Consider the following 20,968-nt stretch of genomic DNA (forward strand, 5'->3'; position numbering starts at 1 on the left):
GAGTATGAAGGCACTGTTGGAGATTAATGGTTGCAAAATTTTCAGATTTCAAATGTGAAAACACACATTTTAAAGTGTGTTTGGGTATCAGCTACACTACGTACATGCAAACTAGTCATGTGTATAACTATCTCAACACTTTTATTTATTTTTTTGATATCAAAGTTAACTTGTGTGTGTAGAGCCAGATTGTTAAAACATTTATTGCATTATTACACATAATGTGAGGTAGGTGTTAAACACAAATGGTTACACTAAATATACTTTCTAATCACAATGAAACGAATAATAATACTTAAAATACCATTAATTACTCCTTAATTTACCATTAATTTGCCCTGGTTTAAAAAAAACAAACAAGCATGAAAACCAACCCCTAATTTTCCCCCTAATTAGAAAATTAAGGCATTTTAACATATACAAATTAAGTGGTGGTTTCCATGGTTTTTGTTCCATTTTAAGAGTGTTTTACTCCTTAAAAACCCATTAATAAATACCTTCATTTCATCATTATTAATAGGTACATTAATGAGATTTTAAGGTAAAAAAAAAAATATGGAATTCAGATTCAGTGTGAATACTTGCCCTTGATTGTCTGAATGTCTCTCTGTGTCTTATATAATGATCTACAGCTATTTTTGCTTCAAATATGTCCAAATAAATGTTATTATATAATAAATTGTTACCAACATACAGTAAATTGACCCATGTCTAGAAGAGAGCACAGAATCTCACAGTCCAATGCTGACCCCTTGTGGAAACACTGCCAGTAACTCTTACAGCAGACACACATGCTCTGACCCTGGCTGATTAAAAAAAGCGGTGTGAATTCTATTTTTCAAGCTTCCTTATTTCAATAAGCCCTGCCTGGTGGCTGCAGCCTGTCGTAGCAGCAGCTCTCGGGCCAGATCTGGCCTGCCGCTCTTGGCCAAACAGTGGGCCAGCTGAGAGGCCTTGGGTTGGTGTGAAGCAGCAGGCAGCCCCCTCTTCCACATGGCCAGGACGTGGAAGGCCTGGGTGGACAGGCTGTCCCCAGCCCGGAGCTTCACCAGCTGGGTGGCGCTGCGACGAAGGCGCAGGGAGAGCACAAGCAGGGCTATTTCCTCCTCTGAAAGCTTACCGGACAGCCAGAGGAGAAGAGAGTCTGACAGGGAATCTGCAGGGGCAAGAGGTAAAGGATAGAGGTGAAGGTTCGTCTTCTGGTGAAGTGAATACAATGCTTTTTATGTTTTCAACATCAACAACAGCTTGTCTGGCATAACTAAAGAAACAAATGAGAATTTAAATGTAAGATTTGACAATAAAGGCGCAAAAGCTACATAAATCTTAACTTTTTCAACATAAAGTAAATAAATCTGAACTGAAACTGTAGGATGACTGTGACAGTAGTGTAAACAAGGAGTCCAACCTACCTGTCTCCTCACACAACTTAACCCTCGCCGTGATGGGCCGATTAATGCGTCTCACTTTCTGAAATGACACATTGAAATGTCAGAATATTCTTTTATTGTGACAGTCAAAGTATGACGTGAGTGCTTCTACTCTGAAGTCTGCGGCACCTTGGGCAAAGTCAGAGACAGCTTACAGACAGGATCCCCCAGGAGCTTCGGGTCCATTGGGACAGCTTTGTCAACTCGCCACTCCAACTGACCTCTGGCGACCTTGTAAAACATGACCGTGCCCTTGTAGTGAGGGGAGCTATAGTTGCCGAACGGGTCCACCTCAGATAGATGAAGGAAAAGGTGATTCTTCCGCTGACTGTGAAAGGTGATCCGTTCACTTAGGACATCATGTTGGTTGGTTTGAGTTCCTATTGAAAAACATGAATATTAATAATTTTGTGATTTGTTATTCATTAGTGAATATTTAACACAAGACTTTTTCTTTTGTATTTTGTGAACATGGTTACAAAATGGTTGTGATTAAAGTAACATTCCGTCATAAATTTTTTGCCAGTGTGTTGTTGGAGCAGGTGTTCAACAGGTTGGATATTTCTTTCTATACAACCATCAATGAAACAATAAGGACGACAGTAGAGTAAACACACCTGAGAACATACAAGCTTTCTGCTGGCTGCCTGTGCAAACATATAATTCATTCACTTTATTATATGGTCTGCGGTATCCAGTTATGTGGTGACACACAGGAAGAAGACAAACCTGAATTTTTGACCGCAGGCTGGTATTCCCCAACAGCAACAGCAACAGTTTTATTACTGTTTGTGCTGCCGCTGTGTACAACCAGTCTTGTTTGTTTTATGCATTCAAAAATTAAGTGAAGATTATACCATAGCTTTTTTGAGTCAAAGTTTACTGATTCTTTGCAAAGTAAATTTTGGTTTACTGTATACGGACAAAGAGGAACCTGCTAATAGATTAACTCTGAGGTGGAAGAGGAAGTATTCTGTGAAAATGCTATTCATGTTTTTGCCACTTTCCTTCCGTATGGAGGCCAGGGTGCAGGTTCAGCAGCAGCAGCATATGCTCAGAGACACTACCAAACCTGGCCATCTTTGCATACAATGTCTGTCATTAAGCAACTATCAATTTTTAATAGGAAAAATAGAGAGGCCTAGTGCTTACTCAGTTTCACATGCAATAAGTCCATGAAACTTGGTGCAAGTATTGGTTAAAACGAAGACTGGTTTTGACCACAGGGTCTTAATCGGCGGGAAACAGTGAGACATGTTACTTGAGGCTAGGATTTTCAAAGGGTAGTGTCAGGTTTGAGTACCAATCAATTTACAAAAGATGAAATAATGTGGCAGAAAAGTGAGTGTTTCAGTCAGAGGACCACCGTCAGCACAACTTACACACCATGTAGTTCTAGAGACTGCAGTAAATAGGCAATGATAATGAATACATAGACAATACATATATATGCACGGCTTAGAGGTGATGAACCACAACAGCCCTGGTTTGAATCCAGCTGGGGACCTTTGTTGCATCTCTATCTCATTTGCTATCATACAAAATACCCCCCCAAAAAATGTCTGTAAGTTGTGCTGAATTCATTTTTTTGTTAAGGTGTGGCCATAATATGGAACTTTTTCAATAATTCAACCTCACACTCTACCTGTAGAGGTGATGTTTCCACTAAAACGGAGGAGAAGCTGGTCTCCTTCGCACATGCAGATCTCTGAAGAGGTCTCCAGGAGGCCGCTGTATCCCTGCGCCTGCAGTTTGGACATTTCCCAGCTGAGGTCTCTGCTGGGCAGGGCAGCCACCAGGACTGTGTGGGGCTTGTCTTGTCGGCACCGGAGGACGACGGTGACAGCGTGGCGGCAGACCGATTCCTCAAGCTCCTCTGCCAGGGAACTGAGGTGGCAAGGCTGCACGGGGGAGAGGAGACGAACCACCAGCAGTCTGAGGAGAGGAGTGAGAGAGGCAAACTGAAGAAGTTGAGCTCAGAGGAGAGATTAGATTGTTGTTGAACAGAGGGAGGAAGGGATTATCATGGGGCTGATACAGACTTAATATACTTAAAACAGAATTAAGTACTCATATTACCTACTGTACTGTATATATATTATTCCCCATTGCAGCTGTTTTAGATAAGAAAGTCGAAGAGACTTACAAGAGGGAAATAATGAGAATCCATCCTTATAAGAGGAACAGTTCACAAGTAGATCTAACATTCATAATTAATTTTTTTAAACCAGTGGCTAAATCAGAAAGCTAATCAAAGCAACCAGATATACTGAAAATGTCAAATATGTTTCTTTTTTCTTTGTCTGTTACTTGTCTAGAGATTACTTAACATTCTTACCGTTAACCTGTGCTTATGTTCTGACACAGAAATGTTAAAGCCAGGAATTCATGGCATTTACACTCCCCTTTAGCCATACTGCCTTTCTTAAATCCCTTATGTAAAGAAAAGCTGGCTGTAAGTCTGGTTATTAGTTAGAGCGTTCCGCATTTCATTTCTTATCTCGCTGCTCCTTAGACGTGAACATGAAAGGCATGTACTTGTAACAGGAAAATCCTGGAGTGGTGGAGCAAAAAAGAGTGGTGAGTAAAAAAACTTGAATTTAACTTAACAGTACTTATGTCGTTTCTATGTCTTTAACTAATAGTAATGCTGTGATAAAGATGATGAATGTTTTTTCCCAAAGAAGTGCGATTTCCGTGAGGTGACACGGAAATCGCACTTCTTTGTTTGTCTAACAAACTAAGACATAAACAAGGTGTTAAGATATGCTGTCATAAACTGCGCCAAATTAAAACTGAACTGAACTGTGCAGTTAGGAAAAATATGTGGGAAGTACTCCTAACCCCAACTTAATGGAGGATATATTGAAAAATGACTGAACACCAAAAAAACCCGACAAAAAGCTAATGAAATTGTTGTCCTTGTTCTACACAAAAAAACAAGAATGACTGTATAAAAATCTGTTACAAAGGGGTCACATAAATGTGTTTTCTACTCTAGCATCTCCAGAGCTACAGTTGTTTCTGCAGGGTCTCACATCAAACACCCTCATGTTGAGTTTCCCACCACAGCTAATTGTCCGCAAGTGAGTAAAAAAGAACAGTTATCTTTAAATATGTAAATATGCAAGTCTTCATTCTCTAATTTTCTCCCTCTCCTCTCTGTCTATGACCAGGGGGAATGTTTTCTACATCCTGTACGTGGTTGGAGGACTTCTGATGACAGTGACGGCTGGTAGTTGGTGTGTGGATGCGGCACAGCACCCTGCTAACCTGCTGCGCCTGTCAAACACACTCATCAGGCTCATGGGCCACAGACATCAAAAACATGTTGTGAGGAACCTGTAAAAGCATGTTGGACTGATGTGAAATCATGAAAATGTTTTAAAAAATGAATTAGTTGATCTGCATTTGAGAGCACAAAACATACTGTAAGATTTAATACCTCAAAAGCAAACATAATTGCTGTTTTGAAAGGTTTTTTTCTGTATCTTGCAGGCTAAGTCCATAGCGAAACGAAAACTGAAAAGGCTGTACTTCACTGAGAGGTGTTAGCGCTACACATCACTTTTTAGTTTCATTTCTGCAAATTCCATCCCTCTCTGCATCAACTACAGTTCACTGTGTTCTGCATGTGTTCCAGTCTTAAAAGTCTCTTTGATATGACAACAACACAGCGAGGATCTCATATTTTTATGAGATTATTGCAGTTTCCTGAGGCCCCCGAGAAGCAAACTCTCCTAGAGTCTTCTAACTGCATCTCATCAAAAAGGTACGTGATCAAATAGAAACCGTTTTGCTTTCAGTTCTTTTAATCACTGATGCCTGAGAGCATTTTACTGTTCTTTGGTCAGGTGCAGGATTTATTACATCCTCCTTTCCAGTGCGAGCTGGCAGCACATTCTGACGCTTTGCATGAGAGGCGATGGCGGTGAGCTGAAAACCTACAATCCTTCCAATCAGCTACAGTGGCTGGTCGGCTTCAGTGGCGAGGCACGGGCACGAGGAGATGTAGTAAGAGACTTTGGCATTACAGCACAACTCATGCATGTGTAGTGTATTATTTCAGGTCTTCTTTTAATACTATACTGTGTGTTTTTTTTCAGATTTTACTGCTAGTGAGCGGACAAACTGGACAAATCAGCTCTGGATCAGACTCAAGTGATGCTACAAATGAGCGTTACCCTACATATTTGACCCTGGGGTTGTCTGCGCTGTCTGTAATCCTGTTTTGGATGTTTCTGCCCCCTATTGCAGTTTGCTCTGTGATCTGTTTGGGCTGGAAGCTGCAGCAACACATACATTGAGTACATTTAAATTTGATCCAACTTATTACTTACTTATTACCAATCGAACAGTTTGACTTTTTTAGTTCCAGTGGGGAGACAGTAACTGTCTTGAGGACAATAAATGCTGGATGGCTTACAAACTTCTCCAGCTGAATGACAATAAATCTTTCTAAAATGAGAACACCTCTGTCTTTTTCTGACCTGCAGCAAAGCATCCAGCCTTTGATCTCTGCTCGTCTAAATGACTGTAACTCTTAATGTTTTGACCCCCAGCATCCAACTTGTCCAGAACTCTGCAGCAAGGCTTCTAAGAAGATCAGAAAACCACATCATTTTACAATTTTCCTCGCCTCCCTGCAGTGGTTTCTTGTTAGATTTTTTTTTTTTTTTTACAATGCATCATTATTATTCTATTTCTGTCTTCTTTGAAGTGACTGTCGCGTTTAAAAGACCACATAGACATAGCTGAACCTGTTATTCTCAATTATCTCGTCAAATATTCTGATCAGTCGTTTGAATTTGCACATTTTTTATTTTAAAAGGAGAAAAACATTATGTTGCAAACCTGTCAAAGCTCTCTGTCAGCTCAAAGGACACCAGTCCATTACGCTGATTCCTGATGGTGACTTTCTCCAAGACGCTCCACAGTTTGTCCCTTGAGCCCAGAACGATCAGCAGCTCGGTAGACGTCTCTTTAGAGGACTGCACAGAGGAGCCCAGCATCCTGATAGACACATTAAAAACAGAATATCCTTATGAAAAATTGTCAAACTTTTATTATGTTGTTATTCCAGACTAAAATGACTTGGTAAGAGATTTTCTTCACTGAACAATGCATGATGAAATAATAATCTGCAAAATAATTAGGGACTATAGCTGTCAGATAAATATAGATACTGTAGATAAATGGAAATACTTAAGTACAAGTACCTCAAAACTGCACTTAAGTACAGTACTGGAGTAAATGTACATAGTTCAGGATTCAAGATCAAGAAACTTTATCGTCTGTCACATAGTAACAGAAACTCCTCTTTGACATAGCTCAATATAAGACAAAGGTAGACAAATGTAACAATAACAAAGCACAAACAGTAAAAACATCACAGTAAAATACATTATGAATTGGTTACATTCCACCACTGTTGTAGTTGTAGTCTCCTAAATTTAGCCAGGGATGCTCTGACTTGTATTATCATTACTTTCCTTTAAGACAAGCATCAAGAGGCTTCATCTTACAGTACCTCATTCTGTGGGAAGAAGCTTGATCCCACACTGCATTACCACCGACAGGCCAAGTGTGGTGATGCTCTGTCTCCTCCCTTTGCCCCCTGGTGTCCCTCTTCTTGTCAGGGTTTGGGGGACAAGGAAGGGTGAGTGTGAGGGGTCTTCTCAGTGGTTGAGAGGACGGGTGAGTGAGGTAGAGCAGCGGGCTGGTAGACACCACCGAGTGATAGGCATCACTTCTGGACTTGACTGCTGCCAAGAGGACAGCATCTACTGGCTGGATCTGAGGCAGACAAGGAAACAGCTGTTCTGCATTATATGGGCAGCAGTTTAGACAGAGATGTTGTGTGATGTGAAAATATACTTTTTTCCACACTTTTGTTTTGCTGACAGCGTGCTGTTGTATCAAAGAGAGCCGAGTGGAGTGGGAGCTGTTGGTTTTTAGTGTATGATCAAGCAACAAACTGCTGTGGTGAAGTTAGTTCGCAGATGATTGGTCTCAGAAGTGAAATCAAATATCAACCGCAGCTATTAATTTTTCTACCTCACAGTAAATATCTGTGAAAACTCAGGTCTGCGAATTTTAAGCAGTCTGTTTCTCCTTCTCTCTTTTGCTTTTTATGCATCTTTTCCCCTTAATATGGCTTTGTTTTTATCCCATTTGTTGGAAATGATTTCAATATTTTGTACACTGAGTCATTTTTCAAACGGCTGATCTCCAATTTGCAAAGATGTTTTACCTCCCCAAAACCCAGTGATTACTTCTAAGCAATGTTTGAATACAAGGTAAGACTGTGAGTAATGAAATCATTTTCTCTTACCATGGACTGTGCCATTATGGGAGCAGTGAAAGATCCTGGGAGGTAGTTAAGGCAGATGCGAGGATCCATGGGGAGTTTATGTGACAAACCCCGTCTGGGAACTGTGTAACTTTCTCTCTTTAGACAGGAAACCACTGCAAACAGGCCCAGAGAGTACACCCTCACCTCTGCAAATGAGCCCTGAGGGAAAACAAAAACATAAATGAATTGAACTGTTTTAGCCAAAGTATTTGAATCATTTATAAACACATAAACAAAAGAGTTTCTGGCAAAAAGCAATACGCTCACTGCAATCTGGTTTTAGGTCAGGACATAGTACATTTGCAGCAGTCTCAGTTGTTAATGACGCTATTGCTTCCATTGATAAGAGACAACATTGCACAGTTAAAATGTGATGTTAAAAAAACAGTTAAAAATTAAATGAAAAAAAAAAACAAGTTATAACCTTCTCCAGAAAGCACACCAATTCAGTACAAAATATAGATAAAATTATCCTTCAAACAATAGATTTAACTGTTTTAGAAAAAGGCTCTTCATACAAATGTATAGATATTATAAACCTTCGTACTCACATTGATAACCTTGTAAATAAGCGTAAGTTTTTATTTCAGTTATAGGAATGCTTTCCCTTTGCGGCAAGAAAAATCCTATATTCAGTCCACATTTTTGTCTTGTGTGGAATGAGAGGAAAATAATAAGCAGCTATAGGTCTTGTATGCAAATTTAGCGCATTTGTCTGTTAACCAAAATGTTGATGGTTAAAATATTGTTGTATGTCATTACAACTATAGTATACCGTGTTGTGATCCATTTTTCAACTTTTTACTTCATCTTCGCTGCATTGACAATGGCTACCGTAGTTTGTTTTAAAATGGTTACAGCGATAATGTCACTCTCAGAAGAGAAGTTCCTCGTATGACGTTAGCTGTTGTACCACGAAACCTCTTGACTTTCTTCTACATTGTAAATTTCTCAAAGAACTCTTTTCCTTCAATATGTTATGATTGAAATTTCTAAGATATTGCCCTTCTACAGGTAAACAGCGATACAGGTGGGTGGGGATTGAAAATAGAAGCCACGCCCCCTCTGTGACAAAACAGAGCAGTCTCTGTGGCGCAATCGGTTAGCGCGTTCGGCTGTTAACCGAAAGGTTGGTGGTTCAAGCCCACCCAGGGACGTAGGGTCTTGTGTTTAGATAACAAGCTAACGTCATGTTAAGGGTTAGAGAACGCCGTATGTAAAATATCACATTGTGGGCAGGTTGATGATGCTTTGTTAGCTTGTTGAACCACAAATGGGGACCTCTTGACTTTATGCTACATTGTAAATTTCTCAAAGTACTCCTTTCCTTCAATATGCCACGATTCAAATTTCTGTGATATTGCCCTTCTACAGGTAAACAGCAATACAGGTGGGTGGGGATTGAAAATCGAAGCCACGCCCCCTCTGACAAAACAGAGCAGTCTCTGTGGCGCAATCGGTTAGCGCGTTCGGCTGTTAACCGAAAGGTTGGTGGTTCGAGCCCACCCAGGGACGTAGGGTCTTGTGTTAACATAACCAGCTAACGTCATGTTAAGGGTTAGAGAAAGCTATAGCTAAAATATCACATTGTGGGCAGGCTGATGATTGTCATGGCATGTCCTTCCAGCTATGTTATAATTTGGTATAATCCATTTATTAATTGTTTACTTCATATTCACTCCCTAGACAATGGCTACTGTGGTTTGTTAAGAAATGGCTACCAAGAGTAATCGCACCAACATGGTTGTCATACTAAGGAGAGAAGTTCCTCGTATGGTAGATGCCAATCAGGAACACCATTCTGTTTACAATGCTTTGTCAGGTTTTTGAACCACAAATAGGGATGTCTTGACTTTCTGCTACATTGTAAATTTCTCAAAGTACGCCTTTTCTTCAATATGCTATGATTCAAATTTCTTCTGTGATATTGCCCTTCTACAGGTAATCAGCGATACAGGTGGGTGGGGATTGAAAATCGAAGCCACGCCCCCTCTGACAAAACAGAGCAGTCTCTGTGGCGCAATCGGTTAGCGCGTTCGGCTGTTAACCGAAAGGTTGGTGGTTCAAGCCCACCCAGGGACGTAGGTTCTTGTGTTTAGATAACAAGCTAACGTCATGTTAAGGGTTAGAAAACGCTGTATGTAAAATTTCACATTGTGGGCATGTTGATGATGCTTTGTTAGCTTGTTGAACCACAAATCGGGACGTCTTGACTCTCTGCTACATTGTAAATTTCTCAAAGAACTCCTTTTCTTCAATATGCCACGATTCAAATTTCTGTGATATTGCTCTTCTACAGGTAAACAGCTATGCAGGTGGGTGGGGATTGAAAATCGAAGCCACGCCCCCTGTGTGACAAAACAGAGCAGTCTCTGTGGCACAATCGGTTAGCGCGTTCGGCTGTTAACCGAAAGGTTGGTGGTTCGAGCCCACCCAGGGATGTAGGGTCTCGTGTTAAAATAAGCAGCTAATGTCATGTTAAGGGTTAGAGAACGCTATAGCTAAAATATCACATTGTGGGCACGCTGATGATTAAAATGTCATGGCATGTCCTTCCAGCTATGTTATAACTTGTTATAATCCATTTATTAATTGTTTACTTCATATTCACTCCCTAGACAATGGCTACTGTGGTTTGTTAAGAAATGGCTACCAAGAGTAATCGCACCATATGGTTGTCATACTAAGGAGAGAAGTTCCTCGTATGGTAGATGCCAATCAGGAACACCATTGTGTTTACAATGCTTTGTCAGGTTTTTGAACCACAAATAGGGATGTCTTGACTCTCTGCTACATTGTAAATTTCTCAAAGTACGCCTTTTCTTCAATATGCTATGATTCAAATTTCTGTGATATTGCCCTTCTACAGGTAAACAGCAATGCAGGTGGGTGGGGATTGAAAATCGAAGCCACGCCCCCTCTGTGACAAAACAGAGCAGTCTCTGTGGCGCAATCGGTTAGCGCGTTCGGCTGTTAACCGAAAGGTTGGTGGTTCAAGCCCACCCAGGGACGTAGGTTCTTGTGTTTAGATAACAAGCTAACGTCATGTTAAGGGTTAGAGAACGCCGTATGTAAAATTTCACATTGTGGGCAAGTTGATGATGCTTTGTTAGCTTGTTGAACTACAAATCAGGACGTCTTGACTTTCTGCTACATTGTAAATTTCTCAAAGTACGCCTTTTCTTCAATATGCCATGATTCAAATTTCTGTGATATTGCCCTACTACAGGTAAACAGCGAAGCAGGTGGGTGGGGATTGAAAATTGAAGCCACACCCCCTCTGTGACAAAGCAGAGCAGTCTCTGTGGCGCAATCGGTTAGCGCGTTCGGCTGTTAACCGAAAGGTTGGTGGTTCGAGCCCACCCAGGGACGTAGGGTCTTGTGTTAACATAACCGGCTGACATCATGTTAAGGGTTAGAGAACACTATAGCTAAAATGTCACATCATGGGCAGCCTGATGATTAAAATGTCATGGCATGTCCTTCCAGCTATGTTATACCCCATTTATTAATTGTTTACTTCATATTCACTCCCTAGACAATGGCTACTGTGGTTTGTTAAGAAATGGCTACCAAGAGTAATCGCACCAACATGGTTGTCATACTAAGGAGAGAAGTTCCTCGTATGGTAGATGCCAATCAGAAACACCATTCTGTTTACAATGCTTTGTCAGGTTTTTGAACCACAAATAGGGATGTCTTGACTCTCTGCTACATTGTAAATTTCTCAAAGTACGCCTTTTCTTCAATATGCCATGATTCAAATTTCTGTGATATTGCACTTCTACAGGTAAACAGAGATGCAGGTGGGTGGGGATTGAAAATCGAAGCCACGCCCCCTCTGTGACAAAGCAGAGCAGTCTCTGTGGCGCAATCGGTTAGCGCGTTCGGCTGTTAACCGAAAGGTTGGTGGTTCGAGCCCACCCAGGGACGTAGGGTCTTGTGTTAACATAACCAGCTAACGTCATGTTAAGGGTTAGAGAAAGCTATAGCTAAAATATCACATTGTGGGCAGGCTGATGATTGTCATGGCATGTCCTTCCAGCTATGTTATAACTTGTTATAATCCATTTATTAATTGTTTACTTCATATTCACTCCCTAGACAATGGCTACTGTGGTTTGTTAAGAAATGGCTACCAAGAGTAATCGCACCAACATGGTTGTCATACTAAGGAGAGAAGTTCCTCGTATGGTAGATGCCAATCAGGAACACCATTCTGTTTACAATGCTTTGTCAGGTTTTTGAACCACAAATAGGGATGTCTTGACTCTTTGCTACATTGTAAATTTCTCAAAGTACGCCTTTTCTTCAATATGCCATGATTCAAATTTCTGTGAAATTGGCCTTCTACAGGTAAACAGCAATGCAGGTGGGTGGGGATTGAAAATCGAAGCCACGCCCCCTCTGTGACAAAACAGAGCAGTCTCTGTGGCGCAATCGGTTAGCGCGTTCGGCTGTTAACCGAAAGGTTGGTGGTTCAAGCCCACCCAGGGACGTAGGTTCTTGTGTTTAGATAACAAGCTAACGTCATGTTAAGGGTTAGAGAACGCTGTATATAAAATATCACATTGTGGGCAGGTTGATGATGCTTTGTTAGCTTGTTGAACCACAAATCGGGACGTCTTGACTTTATGCTACATTGTAAATTTCTCAAAGTACTCCTTTCCTTCAATATGCCATGATTCAAATTTCTTCTGTGATATTGCCCTTCTACAGGTAAACAGCGATACAGGTGGGTGGGGATTGAAAATCGAAGCCACGCCCCCTCTGACAAAACAGAGCAGTCTCTGTGGCGCAATCGGTTAGCGCGTTCGGCTGTTAACCGAAAGGTTGGTGGTTCGAGCCCACCCAGGGACGTAGGGTCTTGTGTTAACATAACCAGCTAACGTCATGTTAAGGGTTAGAGAAAGCTATAGCTAAAATATCACATTGTGGGCAGGCTGATGATTGTCATGGCATGTCCTTCCAGCTATGTTATAATTTGGTATAATCCATTTATTAATTGTTTACTTCATATTCACTCCCTAGACAATGGCTACTGTGGTTTGTTAAGAAATGGCTACCAAGAGTAATCGCACCAACATGGTTGTCATACTAAAGAGAGAAGTTCCTCGTATGGTAGATGCCAATCAGGAACACTATTCTGTTTACAATGCTTTGTCAGGTTTTTGAACCACAAATAGGGATGTCTTGACTCTCTGCTACATTGTAAATTTCTCAAAGTACGCCTTTTCTTCAATATGCCACGATTCAAATTTCTAAGATATTGCCCTTCTACAGGTAAACAGAGATGCAGGTGGGTGGGGATTGAAAATCGAAGCCACGCCCCCTCTGTGACAAAACAGAGCAGTCTCTGTGGCGCAATCGGTTAGCGCGTTCGGCTGTTAACCGAAAGGTTGGTGGTTCAAGCCCACCCAGGGACGTAGGTTCTTGTGTTTAGATAACAAGCTAACGTCATGTTAAGGGTTAGAAAACGCTGTATGTAAAATTTCACATTGTGGGCATGTTGATGATGCTTTGTTAGCTTGTTGAACCACAAATCGGGACGTCTTAACTCTCTGCTACATTGTAAATTTCTCAAAGTACGCCTTTTCTTCAATATGCCACGATTCAAATTTCTGTGATATTGCTCTTCTACAGGTAAACAGCTATGCAGGTGGGTGGGGATTGAAAATCGAAGCCACGCCCCCTCTGTGACAAAACAGAGCAGTCTCTGTGGCGCAATCGGTTAGCGTGTTCGGCTGTTAACCGAAAGGTTGGTGGTTCGAGCCCACCCAGGGACGTAGGGTCTCGTGTTAACATAAGCAGCTAACGTCATGTTAAGGGTTAGAGAAAGCTATAGCTAAAATATCACATTGTGGGCACGCTGATGATTAAAATGTCATGGCATGTCCTTCCAGCTATGTTATAACTTGTTATAATCCATTTATTAATTGTTTACTTCATATTCACTCCCTAGACAATGGCTACTGTGGTTTGTTAAGAAATGGCTACCAAGAGTAATCGCACCATATGGTTGTCATACTAAGGAGAGAAGTTCCTCGTATGGTAGATGCAAATCGGGAACGCCATTCTGTTTACAATGCTTTGTTAGGTTGTTGAACCACAAATCGGGACGTCTTGACTTTATGCTACATTGTAAATTTCTCAAAGTACTCCTTTCCTTCAATATGCCATGATTCAAATTTCTTCTGTGATATTGCCCTTCTACAGGTAAACAGCGATACAGGTGGGTGGGGATTGAAAATCGAAGCCACGCCCCCTCTGACAAAACAGAGCAGTCTCTGTGGCGCAATCGGTTAGCGTGTTCGGCTGTTAATCGAAAGGTTGGTGGTTCGATCCCACCCAGGGACGTAGGGTCTTGTGTTAACATAACCAGCTAACGTCATGTTAAGGGTTAGAGAAAGCTATAGCTAAAATATCACATCGTGGGCAGGCTGATGATTGTCATGGCATGTCCTTCCAGCTATGTTATAATTTGGTATAATCCATTTATTAATTGTTTACTTCATATTCACTCCCTAGACAATGGCTACTGTGGTTTGTTAAGAAATGGCTACCAAGAGTAATCGCACCAACATGGTTGTCATACTAAGGAGAGAAGTTCCTCGTATGGTAGATGCCAATCAGGAACACCATTGTGTTTACAATGCTTTGTCAGGTTTTTGAACCACAAATAGGGATGTCTTGACTCTCTGCTACATTGTAAATTTCTCAAAGTACGCCTTTTCTTCAATATGCTATGATTCAAATTTCTGTGATATTGCTCTTCTACAGGTAAACGGCGATGCAGGTAGGTGGGGATTGAAAATCGAAGCCACGCCCCCTCTGTGACAAAACAGAGCAGTCTTTGTGGCGCAATCGGTTAGCGCGTTCGGCTGTTAACCGAAAGGTTGGTGGTTCAAGCCCACCCAGGGACGTAGGTTCTTGTGTTTAGATAACAAGCTAACGTCATGTTAAGGGTTAGAGAACGCTGTATTTAAAATGTCACATTGTGGGCAGGTTGATGATGCTTTGTTAGCCTATTGTACCACAAATCAAAACCTCTTGACTCTCTGCTACATTGTAAATTTCTCAAAGAACTCCTTTCCTTCAATATACCAGGATTCAGGTAAACAGTGATGCAGGTGGGTGGGGACTGCAAATCGAATCCACAACCCCTCTGTAACAAAACAGAGCAGTCTCTGTGGCGCAATCGGTTAGCGCGTTCGGCTGTTAACCGAAAGGTTGGTGGTTCAAGCCCACCCAGGGACGTAGGACGAACATAACCAGCTAACATCATGTTAAGGGTTAGAGAACGCTGTATGTAAAATACAGCATTGTGGGCAGGTTGATGATTAAAATGTCATGGCATGTCCTTCCAGCCATGTTATAACTTGTTATAATCCATTTATTAATTGTTTACTGTGCTGTATTACGGTGAAATCTAACCCTGCACATGTGCTGTGTGTAAATATTTTATGTGAATATATGTTAACAATTCAACAATGACATTTTGGTCAGGTCTTTCTTGTTGAAGACATAATGTATCTTACTTCTTCTTCTTATTTAACACTTCCTAGTTAAATAAAGGTTAAATAAAGAAAATAAGGCATACTGAAGAGAATGCATATATATAATAAATGGAAACATTTTTATTGTTGATGGCTAACCCCCAAAAATCAAAGTCAATGTCTTTATTATTCCCAAATATTCATTTGATTTATAAAGAACTTTACCCTCTGCCTTCCATATGTGCCCTCTGTTGTTACAGGAGTGACGTAGCTCGCCCTCCTCTCCCCATCGACTACCTTGACGGCGACATCCCTGTAGCTGCCACGGTAACGTGTGCAATAAGGCAGAACAACAGTCACAGGGAAGCGGACTTTGGCGCTGTGTTGAACCTTGACCCTGACCACTCTGCTGACCAGCTCCTCAGAGCCAGTCACCATCAGGCAGCTCAAGGTATCAGCCACCTCACACCTCAGGACTTCAGCGACTCCCATAGGTGCTCTGATAAAGCATACTTCTGGTACGTCTGATTGACCATCCTCCAGGTGACCAGCGAGCCTAGAAATAATTTAAAACCATACATAAACATATATACTATATTTGTGCAAAGATTTCTGTCAAAAAGTGAGACCATCTTAACAATATCTGAAATTCTGCAATGTGCACATTTCCATATCAGCTTCTCCCAGACTTGGCTTCTCCGTACCATCACAATTTTCCAGATTTGTTCAGCTGTTGGGCAAATGTGGGCTTTGACCTGACAGTGTTGACTGTATGAAATAGCCCGTTACTTGGAGGCCAGGGGGTCAAAACGCATGCACCTTGTGATAAATCGTGCAGAGAGTTTACTTCTGTATCAGTGAGCAGGAGAAATGAGGGGAAGGAATCAAATCATGTTCAGACTCACAAGCTGGGCTCATGCAAGATAAAGAGTGAGATGCTGAAAAGTTTTTCGTTTTCTTTTTGCAGGGGAAAGGAATCACCGAAGTCTTAAAAATACATTATATCAAAAAGTATTTCTGTCATTATATGTGGTTATATCAACATCCAGAATATTTCCATTTTAAAGAAAGATGCACCCATAAAAAACAAGAGATGTGGATTAGAACAAATGGGGAAATATGTATCAAAAGGGTGATAATTTTAGTCAACTTACCCTACTGTGATCCATTCATTGTTTGTCTCCTCTTTGCTCTTGTCATCTATCCTTTTTGTGTCTTTCTTTGTGTTCTCCAGGAAATCTGTGTGACTCTCTAGCAAAACATTACCACTCTCTTGACTTTTGACCTCTTGTCTTTGCCCAGTCTTTGCTTCATCACTGCAGACAAAACTGTCAAAGTTGGAGTCTGATGTTAGGTCAGTGTCTGGTGATGGCCTTATAAGGCTTTGATCACCTTCATCTTCGATATCCTGTTTACACCCCGAGTCAGATTCGTGGGAGTTGAGGTGATTTTTGCCATCTTCTGGGTATTTACTTTCCTCAAGTGCTGCATCCATAGTTAAGGTCTCTTCTGCACATATTTGGAGGATTTCGCCATCCAGCTTGGATATGAATGTGTTCAGTTTGTCCATAATGTTCTCTACGTCCTCACCAATACTCCGAAAAGTATCGCCAAAGAAGTCTGAGCAAAGTGTGACTTTACTTTCTGTTTTATCTAGACAAAACAGACATATAGAACATATCACAACTATATATAAAAAAAGTTTTACTTGGGAAACTGCAATTTTTGAGTGCTAATTTATATTCTTCATCTACTCTCTAAAGCAATTGCTGATTCACAACATTGTTGTTGATTTTATACACTAATAAACAATTTATAATGAAGTCAATTATGTTTCATACTTTACTGTTCACAGGGCATTTACTTTACAAATAGATTTTTAAATAAAATCCTTCTCTTCAACTACTTTCAGTGTGTACACTGAAACTGTCCAGAGTTAGATGAGAAGTTTGATACCATTCTCTGCAATAGTTTCACCTGCAAATTTTCAGTTGTGAGCACATCATCATCACATCGTCACCTTAGAAGTATAAGGTTCTATCTGACATTTTTGTCAAAAAGTAGTTATTCATATGAAAGTATTCTTTGACAAATTATTAACATTTTGTGTAGGCTTATTTTTTTGATCTCTGAATTATTAGCCCTAAAATTTGAGAAAAGAAAATCTCAAAAATCAATCTCAAATTTAGTGATATAAGCTTCAATCTGCAAAGCATCAATCGGTGCTCAGAATGTAGACAGGAGGACCAATCAGGTTCTGTCTCTTGTATGTGACCCTACTGCTCTGTGACAGGGTTAAAGGAACTGAAAATATCATGAAATATTGCTCAATCTTAAGGTGTGAGACCTCCAAATTGATATTTTTATCAAAATAATGATGTATGACATTGATACAAACACCGAGTTGAAGACAGGTTTTTTTTTATCTTGTCTGAACTCAGTGAGAAGCAGATTTTTACCATGCTAGTCAGCTAGCTTGCTGAGTTTAATTACAGTTAGCACAGTTGTTACCAATAATTACAATTATTATCAGTGACTTAAGCTACTTTGACTACTTCAAAAATGAGCAATGAAAGCCAAAATGTTAATATGTAAGAATATGAGATACATTCAGGCTACTAGCTGCTAGTTGCTGATGCTAACACTAATTACCTGCTGCTAACTGGATTTGTGTCTTTAACATTACAACTTGAGTCCTGCAGTAGACATAGTGATGACAGAGAAACACTCAGAGCTTAGCCCCTGACAGAGACCACAGTTTGTCAAAGAAGTAAAAAAAAAGTAACGTAATTTGATAGAAGAAAAAGACAAGAGAGGTTCTGAATTGAAGAGCAATAGACAGAGATGGCAGCAAAAAACAAATAAAAAAGCAGAGCAAGGAAAGGAAATATCAGCAAATGAATGGAGAAACACTTTAAAAATGTTTTTTTTCTAATTGTCTGAAATTTTTTTGTTGCTTAAACTTTATGAACTGGATTATCAGTTCAATTTTGTGTATTAAAACAAAATAAGACTGATTTGTCTCTCTTCTGTGAAGCCTTGGCAGACCAAACCTTATAGTCCTAAACAAAGTTCTCTTACTGAGGTCTCAGAGTTCTATCTGAAAATCACCTGATCAAGAAAACCCCATTTAAAAATGTGATAGGATTTTGATATGATATATTTAGAGTACATTATGGGTGTCTATTATTTTGACAAATGAAAGCAAACTGCACTGTATCAGTTTTCCTTACTAGAATGTAAAAACTTTGAACCTAAATAACTCAAAACCACTCAGAATGAAGATAGATCCTTATAATCCTAAGGCGTTGAAATGTTCTAGTTCCTTTGAGCTTCTAAAAAAAGCAGAGAAAGACATGCATTAGACGCATCAACTCCCACCTGTTGTAGATGGATGTTGCAGATCGACGCCCCCCGGTGGAGACTTGTTGAGGATGCAGGCACACTCTCTGAAAGCTTCTCTCCATGCTGTCACTCTGTTTGAATGAAAAACACTCAACTCCCTCAGCACTGCAAGAACTTTCTTCTTGCACTCTTTCTCCTCCTGTTCTTCATCAGCGCTCCTTCCTCTCCCCTTCCCTTCACTCTCTGTCTCCTTCCTTGCTGGACTGTATATCCCTTCATCACTCCCTGTCTCTGTCTCCTCTCCTGTGCGTCTCCGTCCACTCACTGCTCCATTATAATGATCTCTGGAGAGTCTGACAGCTTCAAGCCCCCGGACAGTTTCAGTCAACATGTTGAGGAGACTGTCTTCCCTACTTCCTCCATGAGGACACTCGTCTATCTGTTTATTCAGGTGCAGATTATTATCCATGCTGAGCTGAAAAAGCCAATCAGATCAGGGTCAGAAGAGTTTAATCTGGCTTGTTTTCTGCCCCATTTTCAGTCCATCTTGCATATGGCGAAATATATTCACTCCTTCCACAAAAATTTAGTGAATAATATCAAATATTCATTAGAATTGCACTGCATTCCCCTGTGTGCCTCCTTTTTTTTAGAATTCTTCGCCGTGTCCTTGGCATTGAGTGTTACTGTGCACAGCTATCCTAGTTTACAGGAGCCAATGCTGTATTTATATGGCTGCCAGCAGTAAAACATGTTGCCAAGACGACCCCTGGAGGCGTGGCAGGGAGGGACAAAAGAGGAGCCATACAGAAAAAAAAAAAAAAAGACTCACAGGAAGACAAAGTGCTGTCCTCCAGACGTCTCATCACTCTCCTCTATTCTCTCTGTCACTCATTTTACAGCTGGTCACACAGGAGAAGACGTCAGATCTGCAGCTGCAACCACCTGAATCATTCAAAAACACAGCTGGCAGTTATTCAGTGATGAATCACAGTGTATTTGATTTTTTTTTGAAGATGAGAAATGTTTCTTGTTTTGATGGATTATGTAGTTGGTAGTAAAACACTTTGGTTGAATGTCTTCTTTTGTCTTTGTTACAGCAAAACATTTTCAGTCATTGTCAGACAACCGCAGCAGGTGTAACTAATGACATTAACAATGTGTCCCATAAGCCTTGACAATGTGACAACGTGACACTGACACTGAAGCATTGAAATGAATTCAGCCATCATTAATTTGATCATTTAGACCTGTGCTGCTCCTACTGTGACATGTCAAAATGTGTTCTGTGGAAAAAGGCCCGTTTCGCTCTGACATCACAGTCACAGCAGCCAAGAAGCTGCGGCACTCTGTCACCATCATGTGGCTGATTCTGCACACTGTGCTCTGTGTTTTTATTTTTTTTTTTAAATATTTTATAATTAGTAATAATGTACATTTGTTTAGGACAAGGCACAACATGAATACATGAGATATTACAAAAAGAATATTTTTCAATGTGAAATATTATACTAATGATAGTAGTTAATTTATACTTTCTGTTTTTAAATGTAATTTGCAGGTATTTAACAGTTAATATCAAGGAGATTTTATAGAAGAGTGGTGCAGTTTGGTACAAATTATAAGAAAAAAATGGGGAAATGTGTTATGTTGTCATTATAATTGGCTTCCTAGTAGTTAATTAGCACCTTAAATTAGACTCTTAACAATTTAACTGACAGAAAATACTTAGTTTGTATTAGTATTGGCATATTAGATTCTTTCTTAAAATTCTTTAATGAGTCCATTTCCCATATACTAGCAAATAACATAACGTTTTAAAGAAATGTCCTACGAATGAACAGTTACACAGCAGCTACTTTTAGGAGATTGTTGAAAAAAGAAAAAGAAAAAGAAACTACATATGAAACTACAAGTCAACCAACTCGGGTTTCCCCCCCTGTTTTTCTTATAAATTGCACCCATCTCTCTGTAAATGTCCAAAGAAATTAACTGTTTAATACCTGCAAATGACTCAAATCAGTATAAAATTAAGGGACCTGTAAAATAAAGTGTTACCCAGATGTATTATGTTTTTGTCTGACATTTTGTATGTTTTTATACCCTGGTGCTAAGAAATGATATTTCATTTTAACTGAAAATAGCTGAAATAAACTTGCACTTGAAGTTCAAATGGAAAATAACTTCTACTGTAGGATGACATCTTTTTCATTTTTCAAGATATCAACTGAAAAGTTAAAAAAAAAAAGTCATGATATTACGTTTTCTGTAGTCTTTTGTAAAGTGTACTCTTATTTATTGATGATATTTATTTTTAAAATCTATTATTATTAGCAGTAGTA

At 40.0% G+C, this 20,968-nt stretch overlaps 2 protein-coding genes and 4 non-coding genes across 7 annotated transcripts in view; 5 read left to right on the forward strand and 1 right to left on the reverse strand.

Moving 5' to 3' along the window:
- The window catches only part of LOC137174363 (uncharacterized), a 121,985-nt gene extending 116,085 nt beyond the window's left edge, over positions 1-5,900 (forward strand). For both annotated transcript variants that reach the window (XM_067579596.1, XM_067579595.1), the window contains exons 3-9: positions 3,946-4,010; positions 4,432-4,516; positions 4,607-4,763; positions 4,929-4,978; positions 5,074-5,202; positions 5,285-5,444; positions 5,537-5,900. In XM_067579596.1, the coding sequence (XP_067435697.1) occupies positions 4,482-4,516; positions 4,607-4,763; positions 4,929-4,978; positions 5,074-5,202; positions 5,285-5,444; positions 5,537-5,737 (732 nt within the window). In that variant the 5' untranslated portion in view covers positions 3,946-4,010; positions 4,432-4,481 and the 3' untranslated portion in view covers positions 5,738-5,900. The remainder of the gene's footprint in view (positions 1-3,945; positions 4,011-4,431; positions 4,517-4,606; positions 4,764-4,928; positions 4,979-5,073; positions 5,203-5,284; positions 5,445-5,536) is intronic.
- Positions 100-20,826, reverse strand: dthd1 (death domain containing 1). The gene is made up of 10 exons (XM_067579594.1): positions 18,663-20,826; positions 16,436-16,934; positions 15,507-15,837; positions 7,765-7,944; positions 6,961-7,226; positions 6,285-6,443; positions 3,076-3,365; positions 1,560-1,810; positions 1,413-1,470; positions 100-1,156 (listed from the first exon to the last, which is right to left on the reverse strand). Exons 1-10 carry the CDS (start codon positions 19,093-19,095, stop codon positions 849-851), a joined length of 2,775 nt encoding a protein of 924 aa, XP_067435695.1. The 5' UTR covers positions 19,096-20,826; the 3' UTR covers positions 100-848.
- Positions 9,227-9,300, forward strand: trnan-guu (transfer RNA asparagine (anticodon GUU)). The gene has a single exon. It is a non-coding gene; the product is annotated as a tRNA-Asn (tRNA).
- Positions 11,084-11,157, forward strand: trnan-guu (transfer RNA asparagine (anticodon GUU)). Its single transcript has one exon. It is a non-coding gene; the product is annotated as a tRNA-Asn (tRNA).
- Positions 11,645-11,718, forward strand: trnan-guu (transfer RNA asparagine (anticodon GUU)). Its single transcript has one exon. It is a non-coding gene; the product is annotated as a tRNA-Asn (tRNA).
- On the forward strand, positions 12,572-12,645 carry trnan-guu (transfer RNA asparagine (anticodon GUU)). Its single transcript has one exon. It is a non-coding gene; the product is annotated as a tRNA-Asn (tRNA).
- Positions 20,827-20,968: the final 142 nt, after the last annotated feature.

This window comes from Thunnus thynnus, chromosome 22, assembly GCF_963924715.1.
Source record: "Thunnus thynnus chromosome 22, fThuThy2.1, whole genome shotgun sequence".
NCBI classification, from domain to species: Eukaryota; Metazoa; Chordata; class Actinopteri; order Scombriformes; family Scombridae; genus Thunnus; species Thunnus thynnus.

What these genes read in the sequence shown, in the direction of transcription:
- dthd1 (XM_067579594.1), bottom strand. Translation starts at nt 19,095, where the DNA reads ATGGATAATAATCTGCACCTGAATAAACAGATAGACGAGTGTCCTCAT. An exon ending in GCACATATGGAAGGCAGAGG is followed by an intron (nt 7,945 to 15,506) that starts GTAAAGTTCTTT and finishes GTTTTCCCTCAG; the next exon opens with GGCTCATTTGCAGAGGTGAG. An exon ending in TGGAAACATCACCTCTACAG is followed by an intron (nt 1,811 to 3,075) that starts GTAGAGTGTGAG and finishes GTTTTTCAATAG; the next exon opens with GAACTCAAACCAACCAACAT.